The sequence below is a fragment of the Oncorhynchus keta genome, chromosome 17 (assembly GCF_023373465.1).
Source record: "Oncorhynchus keta strain PuntledgeMale-10-30-2019 chromosome 17, Oket_V2, whole genome shotgun sequence".
In the NCBI taxonomy this organism is placed as follows: Eukaryota; Metazoa; Chordata; class Actinopteri; order Salmoniformes; family Salmonidae; genus Oncorhynchus; species Oncorhynchus keta.
In genome coordinates, this window is record NC_068437.1 from 20,992,236 (window position 1) to 21,005,670 (window position 13,435).

General features: G+C 46.6%; 1 protein-coding gene across 1 annotated transcript in view; it reads left to right on the forward strand.

The window, feature by feature from the left end:
• LOC118396623 (zinc finger CCCH domain-containing protein 18-like) overlaps positions 1–13,435 on the forward strand; it is a 34,885-nt gene that overhangs the window by 9,832 nt on the left and 11,618 nt on the right. The window contains exons 3-14 of the mRNA XM_035790925.1: positions 1,497–1,581; positions 2,078–2,229; positions 2,331–2,426; positions 2,689–2,846; positions 2,966–2,995; positions 3,258–3,375; positions 3,588–3,874; positions 6,131–6,319; positions 6,485–6,610; positions 6,800–6,895; positions 8,817–8,997; positions 9,734–9,801. Coding sequence (XP_035646818.1) covers positions 1,497–1,581; positions 2,078–2,229; positions 2,331–2,426; positions 2,689–2,846; positions 2,966–2,995; positions 3,258–3,375; positions 3,588–3,874; positions 6,131–6,319; positions 6,485–6,610; positions 6,800–6,895; positions 8,817–8,997; positions 9,734–9,801 — 1,586 coding nt within the window. The remainder of the gene's footprint in view (positions 1–1,496; positions 1,582–2,077; positions 2,230–2,330; positions 2,427–2,688; positions 2,847–2,965; positions 2,996–3,257; positions 3,376–3,587; positions 3,875–6,130; positions 6,320–6,484; positions 6,611–6,799; positions 6,896–8,816; positions 8,998–9,733; positions 9,802–13,435) is intronic.

The following is a 13,435-nucleotide window of genomic DNA, read 5'->3' on the forward strand; positions in this document are numbered from 1 at the left end:
ATTATGCCGTTATACAATACATAGCCTAATAGCCTACCACATATTCTTTGGTATGTAATTGGTCTAGCCTATAATCCAAAACTAAACAAATTCTAGTATTTGCCTTTGAGTGTGGACTGTATTATTATACATACTGGATGGACGGTTTACCTTATGCTACGCTCCAACATTACTATCCATGAGTCTGGGAGAGAACCTACAGGCCTTGGTGATGCTGTTGGTTCATTGATTGTGCAGGGCGGCTACAGAGTAGGCTGGTTAGCCTACAATTACAGTGAATTAGTATTTGTTTTATTTGATTAGCCTCACCACCATGTGTTTCCATCTCCTCTCTCGCTCTCCTTCATTCCTTTTTGTGAGCGCATAGAGAGAAATATGTTTCATTGTGTAAACATGTTACTATCGGTGTTCCTGAACAGATTTCACTTGGTTGCTTTCCCAAACGAAGCACTGTGTAGCTGCAGGAAGAGGGTTGGAGACCCCTTGAATATCACCAGCTCCTCAAACAGCCCAAACACTTCTAAATGCAATCCACAGGAGGCTGGTGGCACCTTAATTGGGGAGGACGGGTTCGTGGTAATGACTGGAGCTGAATCAGTGGAACGGTGTCAAATATATCAAACTCATGGTTTCCAGGTGTTTGATGCCATTCCATTTGCTCCGTTCCAGCCATTATTATGAGCCGTTTTCCCCTCAGCAGCCTCTACTGATACAATCCTGTGTGGAACACAGAGTTTTGGTGATTGCCACTTAAAAGAGGATTCCAGCTTTCTACTGCAACTATATTTATTTCTCAGCTGCTAAATGAAGCACATTGCTCCGCTGTAAAACCAGAGTCGCCTACCCGGCACGATGAAAAAAGGAGCCATGGTAAAAAGCAGCCTCCAGTCGCTATTCGAGTGCATACGGATAACGTCTTTTTTCCCTTGCCCCAGTTCTGCACATTTGATAATGGCCCATTTTAAATCGAAACTAATTCCACATATTATTAAAGACAAGATTATATTGAGAATAATCTGATGGGTGCGAATGTGATCACTTGATGAGAGAACAGCGTGTGCAGCCTGAGGCAAGGAACAGAGCACAAGCTTTTTTTGTAACTTTCTCAAATCATCAATATACTCGCATCATGCAGCCCTTATATGTTTTGATTTCTAAGACATTCTAAGGTTTATATTAGTCACAGTTAAAGTTGCAAAAAATGATTGACTTTTTAAAGGGAAGACTTTCCAAAGGCGCCCATCAGCGGCTTGTATGTGTGCAGGCCTGAAGATGCTGCATGTGTTCATTTAAAGGCAAATTACAGTGAGATCAGCAGTCGTTTGCATGACAGTTACCATCTGACAACATTTAATGACCGCCATAGCCCGAGTCAGAACCATGTGGCAATACAAATAACCTGCCTTGCACCCTGTCCCACTGACCTAGAGTCATAAGGTTACTTCACGGATGCACATGGGGACGTGAGTTGATATTTAGCTGTTCCATTTGTGCAGGATGATGACCTGGAGGAGGGAGAGGTGAAGGACCCCATGGACAGGAAGGTCAGACCCAGGCCCGTCTGCAGGTTCTTCATGAAAGGTACCTCAACGTACTCTCCTGTGCACCACTCGCGTGTACAACACCTGTCTTTTGACGAAACTACACTGTGCAAACATTGCGTGTGCAACTTGAGCATTCCATTCTACACCAGAGACGTATCATAAAGGTTAAACCGAAGGTAAAAACGTGAACCACTTGATCAGCAACACAAGTCTTGCGTGTTGTTGCTTCACTGATGTTCTGCTTCTGTGGCCTGTGTAGCGTTTCTCTTCTTCAATGTAACGGTCCTTTTGAAGCAGTGATATTGAAGACACTTGTTTCAGACAGCAGGGGGAAGCATTGTACTTCATAACTTAAATGAAGATAATGTGGTAATGGATTATTATTAGGAGCTAAGCCACATACAGCGATGATGGATGTCAACTTACACCCAAACACCATTTACTTAAAAGTATTTGAATTCAATGAAAATATGCTTTTTCCAATTCCCATGTGTCTGTTTTCCAAATGATATAGCTCTGTTTTTCTTTTCCAGGTAACTGCACATGGAGTATGAATTGTAGGTTCATCCATCCAGGGGTCAACGACAAGGGCAACTACTCTCTCATCTCCAAGCCAGACCCCTTCTCTCCCAACGGGGCACCACCTGGAGCACCCCACCCTCTCATTCCTGGAAGCAACCCATGGGTATGCACCACCTCTGGCCTGCTGTATTTGGACCTGAAGAGTGTGTGTGTGTTTCTGCATTGGGTAAATGTATTGTGTTTACATCTGTTTCCCTGTCACAGGGTGGACCTGCTGTTGAGGAGCTGCCTCCACCCCCTCCTCCAGTGGAGCCTCCTGTGGAGAGTGCCTGGGAGAGGGGTCTGAGACATGCCAAAGAGGTACAACACCCTCTCAGCTCTTACAAGCATATATGTACTCCTCTTCTGTACAGGTTATTTTTCAGCACCAGCTGATATTGAGTATGTTGATTTTTTAATTGACATGTTTTCTGAGAGGGTCACCCTGCTACATTTGGCTCGTGAAGCGTCTTTATAATAATACAAGTGTGCATGTGTGTTTAGCCTCTATGGGTTTGTTCAGTCAGCAGGTTATGGTGAAATCCCAGACTTTCCTTGTGTAAAAATTGCCCTATTCCCCTAGGTGTTGAAAAAAGCTACCATACGCAAAGAGCAGGAGCCAGACTTTGAGGAGAAGCGCTTTAACGTGACCATTGGAGAGGATGAGCGAGACTTTGACAAGGAGAATGATTTCTTTCGGGAACGCAGCTACCGCATCACCAGAGAAATCAGAGACCCGGGGTAAGCTCAGGAGCTATGGTTCAAAAGAGAGAAAATATCTTGCCATGGTGGATGTTTTCAAGAATTGTTTTAGACTACGTCTCTGTTTAAACTGTTTTTGGCCTTTTCTTCCCCCGTAGTGACTTGGAGTTCAGAGACCCAGTCTATCCGTAAGTACAATGTAGGGGGCGGTAGTAACGTCCTCTTTTCATACATCTCTTATCTCTACGTTTCCCTGCTTGATTATCAGCTCCTGCTCTGCTGTGAGAATCCAGCTGGTCAGTTATAATGACCAGCCCACTCCACTAGGCCTTATGATTCACATGTCTAATTATGGGTTTGTTCAAATATACAAATAAAATGAACCCTAAATTATATAGATGGTGTATATCTCTATTGTACGATTTGTCCTCGTTTGTGATGTCATTTCAGTAATGACCCTTATGCTGATCCATACTATGACTATGAGATGGAGGCCTTCTGGAGAGGGGGACAGTATGAGAACTTCAGAGTGCAGTACACAGAGACACCTCTGCCCTACCACTACAGTGTAAGTACACTCAGAGCGACATCCACCACCCAAGGACTACACAACTTTAAACACAAATGCACAATCAATATTAACTTTGTCGGATTTGCATTTTACTGGTAAGTCTTTTGGTTAAAGAGAATCTTGAATGCGCCGTTGGAAGCGTAAAGCAGGTTGAGCCTGGCTGGAGGTCTATGGCAGTGTGTTTACAAACCCACCTGTATGAATGTTAGGAGCGTGAACGTGAGCGGGACCCGCGAGAGCGCCATCGTGACCGTGAGCGGGACCACCGCGAGCGAGAACGCCGGCAGAGAGAACGTGAAAGGGAAAGAGAGAGGGAGCGAGAGAAGGAGAGAATGCGCAGAAAGGAGGAGTGGGAGAGGGATCGCATGAAGCGTGATGAGAAGGAGAGGCCCGTCAGGGAGCGGCCTCCACGCGAACCTCGGGAGAAGAAGGAGGGGGAGGACAAGCAGCCTAAAGGTCCCCCCAGGTCCCCCATCGATACCAACATGCCCCCCAAGTGAGTAGCATGTCCTTTATTACAGGTAGCATGTCCTCTAGACCAGGGGTTCCCAAATTCGGTCCTGGAACCCCCCCGTGCACGTTTTAGTTTTTTTCCCCAGCAATACACAGCGGATTCTAATAAACAACTCATCATCAAGCTTTGGTTAATTAAACGCGCTGTGTAGTGCTCAGGCAAAAAACAAATACTTGAACCGGGGGGAAATGACCGAGTTTAGGAAACTCTGCACTAGACCAGGGGTTCTTAAACTATTTCGGCTTGAGACCCAAATAGTCCTCCAATGACTTAAATGAAAAGGAAATGATGTGTGATTTATAGATGTATTCTCAAAACTCGTGAGTTTACATACTCTTAGGTTGGAGTCATTAAATCTCGTTTTTCAACCACTTCACACATTTCTTGTTAACAAACTATAGTTTTGGCAAGTCGGTTAGGGCGTCTACTTTGTGCATGACACAAGTAAAATGTCCAACAATTGTTTACAGACAGATTAGTTCAAATCAAATCAAATGTATTTATATAGCCCTTCGTACATCAGCTGATATCTCAAAGTGCTGTACAGAAACCCAGCCTAAAACCCCAAACAGCAAGCAATGCAGGTGTAGAAGCACGGTGGCTAGGAAAAACTCCCTAGGAAGAAACCTAGAGAGGAACCAGGCTATGTGGGGTGGCCAGTCCTCTTCTGGCTGTGCCGGGTGGAGATTATAACAGAACATGGCCAAGATGTTAAAATGTTCATAAATGACCAGCATGGTTGAATAATAATAAGGCAGAACAGTTGAAACTGGAGCAGCAGCACGGCCAGGTGGACTGGGGACAGCAAGGAGTCATCATGTCAGGTAGTCCTGAGGCATGGTCCTAGGGCTCAGGTCCTCCGAGAGAGAGAAAGAGAGAATTAGAGAGAGCACACTTAAATTCACACAGGACACCGAATAGGACAGGAGAAGTACCCAGATATAACAAACTGACCCTAGCCCCCCGACACATAAACGACTGCAGCATAAATACTGGAGGCTGAGACAGGAGGGGTCAGGAGACACTGTGGCCCCATCCGAGGACACCCCCGGACAGGTCCAAACAGGAAGGATATAACCCCACCCACTTTGCCAAAGCACAGCACCACTAGAGGGATATCTTCAACCACCAACTTACCATCCTGAGACAAGGCTGAGTATAGCCCACAAAGATCTCCGCCACGGCACAACCCAAGGGGGGCCAACCCAGACACGTTGTTCACTTATATGTGACTGTCTCAAAATTCCAGTGGGTCAGAAGTTTACATACACTAAGTTGACTATGCCTTTAAACAGCTTGGAGAATTCCAGAAAATTATGTCATGGCTTTAGAAGCTTCTGATAGGCTAATTGACATAATTTGTTTCAATTGGAGGTGTCCCTGTGGATGTATTTCAAGGCCTACCTTCAAACTCCGTGCCTCTTTGCTTGACATCATGTGAAAATCAAAAGAAATCAGCCAAGACCTCAAAAAATATGTGTAGACCTCCACAAGACTGGTTCATCCTTGGGAGCAATTTCCAAACGCCTGAAGGTACCATGTTCATATACAAATAATAGTACGAAGTATAAAAACCATGGGACCACACAGCTATCCTACCGCTCAGGAAGGAGACGCGTTCTGTCTCCTAGAGATTAACGTACTTTGGTGTGAAGATGCTGGAGGAAACAGGTACAAAAGTATCAATATCCACAGAAAAACGAGTCCTATATCGACAAAACCTGAAAGGCCGCTTTCTGTTTGAGCGTCTGTCCAAATATTTTGCTGAGGAAATGGGAGAGATTCCCAGTGTTGAAACAGCTCTGATCCATATCTTAGACTAGAGAGGACAGTGAAACATCGCATCCCTTTAACCTCCAATCAGTCAGTGACTGGACTGGTGCTGTCACTGAACATTCTTTTGCCATCACAGGAACAGTCCTTTGTGCGGAATGTTTTTGAATGTGTGAATAATTATTTTGAGGGGTCATCAGATAAGGTCCGTCCGTGACAGCTTGTTCTGCGCTCATCTCCTCCAGGAATGTTGCAACACATCATGTTGTGATTTCAGTGTCTTTGTTTCTCTTACCTGGGAATAACTGAAGGGAGGTCATGCCATACTATGTTATGAACATAAACTGAGGAATGAAAACAGTGTATGGAACCTTCTTTATTTTGTATTTCTCTCTCATTCGTTTGTGATGCTTTATTGCTAAATGTGTGATTGATTTGATTGCCTCTCTCAACCCCTCTTCCCAGTCGGCCAATGATGGAGCCGCCTCTCAAAACGGAGCTGATGCCCATGTCCAAGCGGCCAGATGAGTGGAAGGACCCCTGGCGCCGGTCTAAATCCCCCAGGACACGTCCGGGCATGTCCGGGTCACCACCGCGGGGCCGCCGGCGTCACCGGCCCTCTGGATCCTCTGTCTCACTGTCCAACTCCTCTAGGTAGCTTTCAATTCAGCCTTACCTTTAGTCTGATACTCTGGTAACACCTTAAATCAACACTTTAAAACAATGTTTTTATTCTGCAGTAATTTATATCTACTTGAGTACTATGGGTTTCTGTGTGTGTGTTAAAGAGTGAGGTTAACTGTGGGTTTTGTTCTGCAGGTCTTCGTCCCGCTCTTCCTCCTACACAGGCTCCGGATCATCCCGGTCTCGCTCTCGCACCTCATCCTTCAGCTCGTACTCCAGCCACTCCTCCCAGCACAGCTCCTTCAGCGGCAGCCGCTCCAGGTCCGTAACACACACTCTGCCTGTCTGTCTGTCCACCCCCACAACACTGTCTGTTGAGTAGGACACCCATTCACTGAGAGCATGGTAACCTGTAATCTCAGGTCTCCCATAAGAGAGCTGATATGTATCATGGATCGGAGATGACTTAGGGTTGAAATTAAACGAGGCCTTCTGTTTGTCTCACTGCAGGTCCAGATCGTTCTCCTCGTCTCCCTCTCCGACCCCTTCAGCACAGAGAAACGCCAAGAATAAAGCAGCGGCCCCACTGGCCCTAGGGCCCAAAGGGTAAAGCTATACTCATCCGTCCATAGACATACTGTATATTCATCGGTTGTGCTGTGCACTTCCATACACAACTCACACAGATCATATGTACTTTTCCTTTCATGGCTTGAGTCAATATACAGTGGGGAGAACAAGTATTTGATACACTGTCGATTTTGCAGGTTTTCCTACTTACAAAGCATGTAGAGGTCTGTAATTTTTATCATAGGTACACTTCAACTGTGAAAGACGGAATCTAAAACAAATATCCAGAAAATCACATTGTATGATTTTTAAGTAATTAATTTGCATTTTATTGCATGACATAATTATTTGATGCATCACAAAAGCAGAACTTAATATTTGGTACAGAAATCTTTGTTTGGAATTACAGAGATCATACGTTTCCTGTAGTTCTTGACCAGGGTTGCACACACTGCAGCAGGGATTTTGGCCCACTCCTCCATACAGACCTTCTCCAGATCCTTCAGGTTTCAGGGCTGTCGCTGGGTAATACGGACTTTCAGCTCCCTCCAAAGATTTTCTATTGGGTTCAGGTCTGGAGACTGACTAGGCCACTCCAGGACTTTGAGATGCTTCTTACAGAGCCACTCCTTAGTTGCCCTGGCTGTGTGTTTTGGGTCGTTGTCATGCTGGAAGACCCAGCCTCGACCCATCTCCAATGCTCTTACTGAGGGAAGGAGGTTGTTGGCCGAGATCTCGCGATACATGGCCCCATCCATCCTCCCCTCAATACGGTGCAGTCGTCCTGTCCCCTTTGCAGAAAAGCATCCCCAAAGAATGATGTTTCCACCTCCATGCTTCACGGTTGGGATGGTGTTCTTGCGGTTGTACTCCTCCTTCTTCCTCCAAACACGGCGAGTGGAGTTTAGACCAAAAAGCTCTATTTTTTTTGTCTCATCGGACCACATGACCATCTCACATTCCTCCTCTGGATCATCCAGATGGTCATTGGCAAACTTCAGATGGGCCTGGACATGTGCTGGCTTGAGCAGGGGGACCTTGCGTGCACTGCAGGATCTTAATCCATGACGGCGTCATGTGTTACTAATGGTTTTCTTTGAGACTGTGGTCCCAGCTCTCTTCAGGTCATTGACCAGGTCCTGCCGCGTAGTTCTGGGCTGATCCCTCACCTACGTCATGATCATTGATGGCCCACGAGGTGAGATCTTGCATGGAGCCCCAGACCGAGGATGATTGACCGTCATCTTGAACTTCTTCCATTTTCTAATAATTGCGCCAACAGTTGTTACCTTCTCACCAAGCTGCTTGCCTATTGTCCTGTAGCCCATCCCAGCCCTGTGCAGGTCTACAATTTTATCCCTGATGTCCTTACACAGCTTTCTGGTTTTGGCCATTGTGGAGATGTTGGAATCTGTTTGATTGAGTGTGTGGACAGGTGTCTTTTATACAGGTAACTGGTTCAAACAGGTGCAGTTAATACAGGTAATGAGTGGAGAACAGGAGGGATTCTTAAAGAAAAACTAATAGAGACGGAATTCTTACTCGTTGGTAGGTGATCAAATACTTATGTCATGCAATAAAATGCTAATTAATTACTTAAAAATCATACAATGTGATTTACTGGATTTTTGTTTTAGATTCCATCTCTCACAGTTGAAGTGTACCTACAAATTACAGACCTCTACATGCTTTGTAAGTAGGAAAACCTGCAAAATCGGCAGTGTATCAAATACTTGTTCTCCCCACTGTAGATCAATCAATATTGATACTTCATAGTCTTACATAATAATAGGGTAGTTTGCATGTAATGCACATGCTGTATTGTTCATCTTAGACATGTAGCTAGCATGCTTCTAGTATTAGTCTGTAGAATCACTGCATGTGTTTTTCCCTCATGGATGTGACGTGTGTAAATGCTGCATGCCAAAAAACAAACCAATGTCTTATCATCCTCAAGCATCCCGTCGAAACCTGGTGCGCCTTCCCCTCCTGGTAGGGAGAAGGCTCCCCCCAAGAAGGCTCCAAGCCCACCACTGCCAGGCCAGCCTGGGAAACCCCCCAAACCCACCCTAGAGGGGGCTAAGCCTGGCAACTCCCGCGAGCCCCGTGAGGTGGGCCGACCCATGCCGCCTCAGGAGGTGGGCCGACCCATGCCGCCTCAGGAGGGGGGCCGACTCATGCCACCTCGGGAGGGGGGCCGACCCGTGCCCCCTCGGGAGGGTCAGGGGGGCCGACCCGTGCCGCCTCGGGAGGGTCAGGGGGGCCGACCCGTGCCGCCTCGGGAGGGTCAGGGGAGCCGACCCATGCCGCCTCGGGAGGGTCAGGGGGGCCGACCCATGCCACCTCGGGAGGGGGGCCGACCCATGCCGCCTCGGGATGGTCAGGGAGGCCGACCCATGCCACCTCGGGATGGTCAGGGAGGCCGACCCATGCCGCCTCGGGAGGGGGGCCGACCCATGCCGCCTCGGGAGGGGGGCCGACCCATGCCGCCTCGGGAGGGGCCGACCCATGCCGCCTCGGGAGGGGGGCCGACCCATGCCGCCTCGGGACAGGGGCCGACCCATGCCGCCTCGGGAAGGGGGCCGACCCATGCCGCCTCGGGATGGTGGCCGACCCATGCCGCCTCGGGAGGGTGGCCGACCCATGCCGCCTCGGGAGGGGGGCCGACCCGTGCCTCCTCGGGAGGGGGGCCGACCCGTGCCTCCTCGGGAGGGGGGCCGACCCGTGCCTCCTCGGGAGGGGGGCCGACCGATGCCTCCTCGAGATGGAGGCCGACCCATGCCGCCTCGGGAGGGGGGCCGAGCCATGCCTCCCCGGGAGGGGGGCCGAGCCATGCCTCCCCGGGAGGGGGGCCGAGCCATGTCACCTCGGGAGGGGGGCAAACCCCTCAACCTGCGGGAGGGCCGACGGAAGGAGCGGCAGCAGCACAATCCACCCAGGAGGTAGGACAGAAGTACACATTTGGTCAGAGATGGCCATCTATCTTTCACAAGTTCCTTTGTCACATTCAACACAGCCAACCTGAAATCTCAAGGTTATCCAATGATATACAAAGGTGTAACAGGGCTCGACATACAGGGCTGCCCGCTTGCCTAGGGATGTTTTGGAATCCCCCCGGGCCTGTCAATCATTCATGTCAGTGGCCCGCTTTGGCCAGTGAAAAAAATATAATAATAATGGTATTTTCAGTCTAGACTAAAATTAATTTTAAAATTACATTAATTCCCCGAAGCTGTTAGTTCATGTATATTGCTGTGAAAAAGTATTAACGCCCTTTCGAATTTTCTCTACTTTTGTATTTTTTTTATACTGGATGTTAAAAGATCTTCAACCAAAACCTAATATTAGATAAACGGAACATGAGTGAACAAGTAACGCAACAGTTAAATAATTATTTAATTCATTTCGTAAACAAAGGTATGCTGTGTGAAAAAGTATTGCCCCTTACACTCAATAACTGGTGGTGCCACCTTTAGCTGCAATGACTCCAACCAAACACTTCCTGTAGTTGTTGATCAGTCTCTCACACCGCTGTGGAGGAATTTTGGCCCACTCTTCCATGCAGAACTGCTTTAACATTTGTGGGTTTTCAAGTATGAACTGCTTGTGTCAAGTCCTGCCACATCTCAATTGGGATTAGGCCATTGCAAAATTTCAAGTGTGTATACTTTTTAGCCATTTTCATGTAGACTTGATTGTGTGTTTTGGATCATTGTCTTGCTACATGACCCAGCTGCGCTTCGACTTCAGCTTACAGACGGAGGGCCTGACATTCTCCTGTAGAATTTTCTGATGCAGGCAGAATTCATGGTTCCTTCTATTAAGGCAAGTCGTCCAGGTCCTGAGGCAGCAAAGCATCCCCAAACCATCACACTACCACCACCATGCTTTACCGTGGGTGTAAGGTTCTTACTGTGGAATGCGGTGTTTGGTTTTCACCAGGCATAATGAGACCCATGTCATCCAAAAAGTTATACGTGTGACTCATCTGTACATAGAACATTCTTCCAAGAGTCTTGATGTTCTTCCAGGTGCTTTTTGTCAAACTTGATTGAACTTTTTGGATGAGATGGGTCACATTATGCCTGGCGAGAACTGAACACTGCATTCCACAGTAAGTACATTGGCCTACCCACTTGGAAGTCAGGCCCTGCCAATTAGAATGAGTTTTTCCCCACAAATGGGCTTTATTACGTACAGAAATACTCCTCAGTTTCATCAGCTGTCCGGGTGTCTGGTCTCCAAAGATCCCGCATGTGAAGAAGCCGGATTTGGAGGTCCCGGGCTCCGGTTGAGCCGTATGCGGTTGAGGCCGGTTGAATGTAATAACAAATTCTCCAAAACAACGTTGGAGGTGGCTTATGGTAGAGATATCAACATTAAATTCTCTGGCAACAGCTCTGGTGGACATTCCTGCAGTTAGCTAAATTGAGACATCTGTGGCATTGTATTTTGTGACAACTGCACATTTAAGAGTGGCCTTTTATTGTCCCCGGCACACAGTGCATCTGTGTAATGATCATGCTGTTTTATCAGCTTCTTGATATGCTACACCTGTCAGGTGGGTGGATTGTGTTGTCAAATGTGAAATGCTCTCTAGCAGGGACATAAACAAATTTGTGCATATAATTTGAAAGAAATTAGCTTTTTGTGCATATGGACATTTTCTGGGATCTTTTATTTCAGCTCATGAAACATGGAACAAACACTTTACATGTTTCGTTTATATGTGCAGTTTTGTCATGCAACACAATGCCACAGATGTCCCAAGTTTTGAGGGAGCATGCAGTTGGCATGCTGACTGCAGGAACGTCCACCAGATCTGTTGCCAGAGAACATAATTTTAATTTCTCTTCCATAAGCTGTCTCCAATGTTGTTTTTGAGAATTTGGTAGTATGTCGGACAACCTGTATGGCTTCGTGTGGGTGAACGTTTTGCTGATGTCAACGTTGTGAACAGATTGCTTCATGGTGGCAGTGGGGTTATGGTATGGGCAGCCATGAACAATGAACACAATTACATTTTATCGATGGAAATTTGAAAGCACAGAGATACCGGGACGAGATCCAACGGCCCATTGTCATCAAATCAAATTGTATTGGTCACATACACATGTTTAGCAGATGTTATTGTGGGTGTAACGAAATGCTTGTTCTTCAAGTTCTGACAGTGCAGCAATGTCTAACAAGTCATATCTAACAATTTCAAAACATATACACGCAAATCTAAGTAAAGGAATCGAATGAATATATAAATATATGGACAAGCAATGTCAGAGCAGCATAGACTAAGATACAGTAGAATAGTATAGAATACAGTATATACAGTGGGGCAAAAAAGTATTTAGTCAGCCACCAATTGTGCATGTTCTCCCACTTAAAAAGATGAGAGAGGCCTGTAATTTTCATCATAGGTACACTTCAACTATGACAGACAACACAAAACCACATTGTAGGATGTTTAATGAATTTATTTGCCAATTATTGTGGAAAATAAGTATTTGGTCAATAACAAAAGTTTATCTCAATACTTTGTTATATACCCTTTGTTGGCAGTGACAGAGGTCAAATGTTTTCTGTAAGTCTTCAAGGTTTTCACACACTGTTGCTGGTATTTTGGCCCATTCCTCCATGCAGATCTCCTCTAGAGCAGTGCTGTTTTGGGGCTGTTGCTGGGCAACATGGACTTTCAACTTCCTCCAAAGATTTTCTATGGGGTTGAGATCTGGAGACTGGCTAGGCCATTCCAGGACCTTGAAATGCTTCTTACGAAGCCACTCCTTCGTTGCCCGGGCGGTGTGTTTGGGATCATTGTCATGCTGAAAGACCCGGCCAAGTTTCATCTTCAATGCCCTTGCTGATGGAAGGAGGTTTTCACTCAAAATCTCACGATACATGGCCTCATTCATTCTTTCCTTTACACGGATCAGTCGTCCTGGTCCCTTTGCAGAAAAACAGCCCCAAAGCATGATGTTTCCACCCCCATGCTTCACAGTAGGTATGGTGTTCTTTGGATGCAACTCAGCATTCTTTGTCCTCCAAACATGACGAGTTGAGTTTTTACCAAAAAGTTATATTTTATAATAATAATAATAATATATGCCATTTAGCAGACGCTTTTATCCAAAGCGACTTACAGTCATGTGTGCATACATTCTACGTATGGGTGGTCCCGGGGATTGAACCCACTACCCTGGCGTTACAAGCACCATGCTCTACCAACTGAGCTACAGAAGGACCACTTTTGGTTTCATCTGACCATATGACATTCTCCCAATCTTCTTCTGGATCATCCAAATGCTCTCTAGCAAACTTCAGACGGGAGTCCCTGGCGGCGTAGTGTGTTACTGATGGTAGGCTTTGTTACTTTGGTCCCAGCTCTCTGCAGGTCATTCAGTTGGTCCCCCCGTGTGGTTCTGGGATTTTTGCTCACCGTTCTTGTGATCATTTTGACCCCACGGGATGAGATCTTGCGTGGAGCCCCAGATCGAGGGAGATTATCAGTGGTCTTGTATGTCTTCCATTTCCTAATAATTGCTCCCACAGTTGATTTCTCCAAACCAAGCTTACCTATTG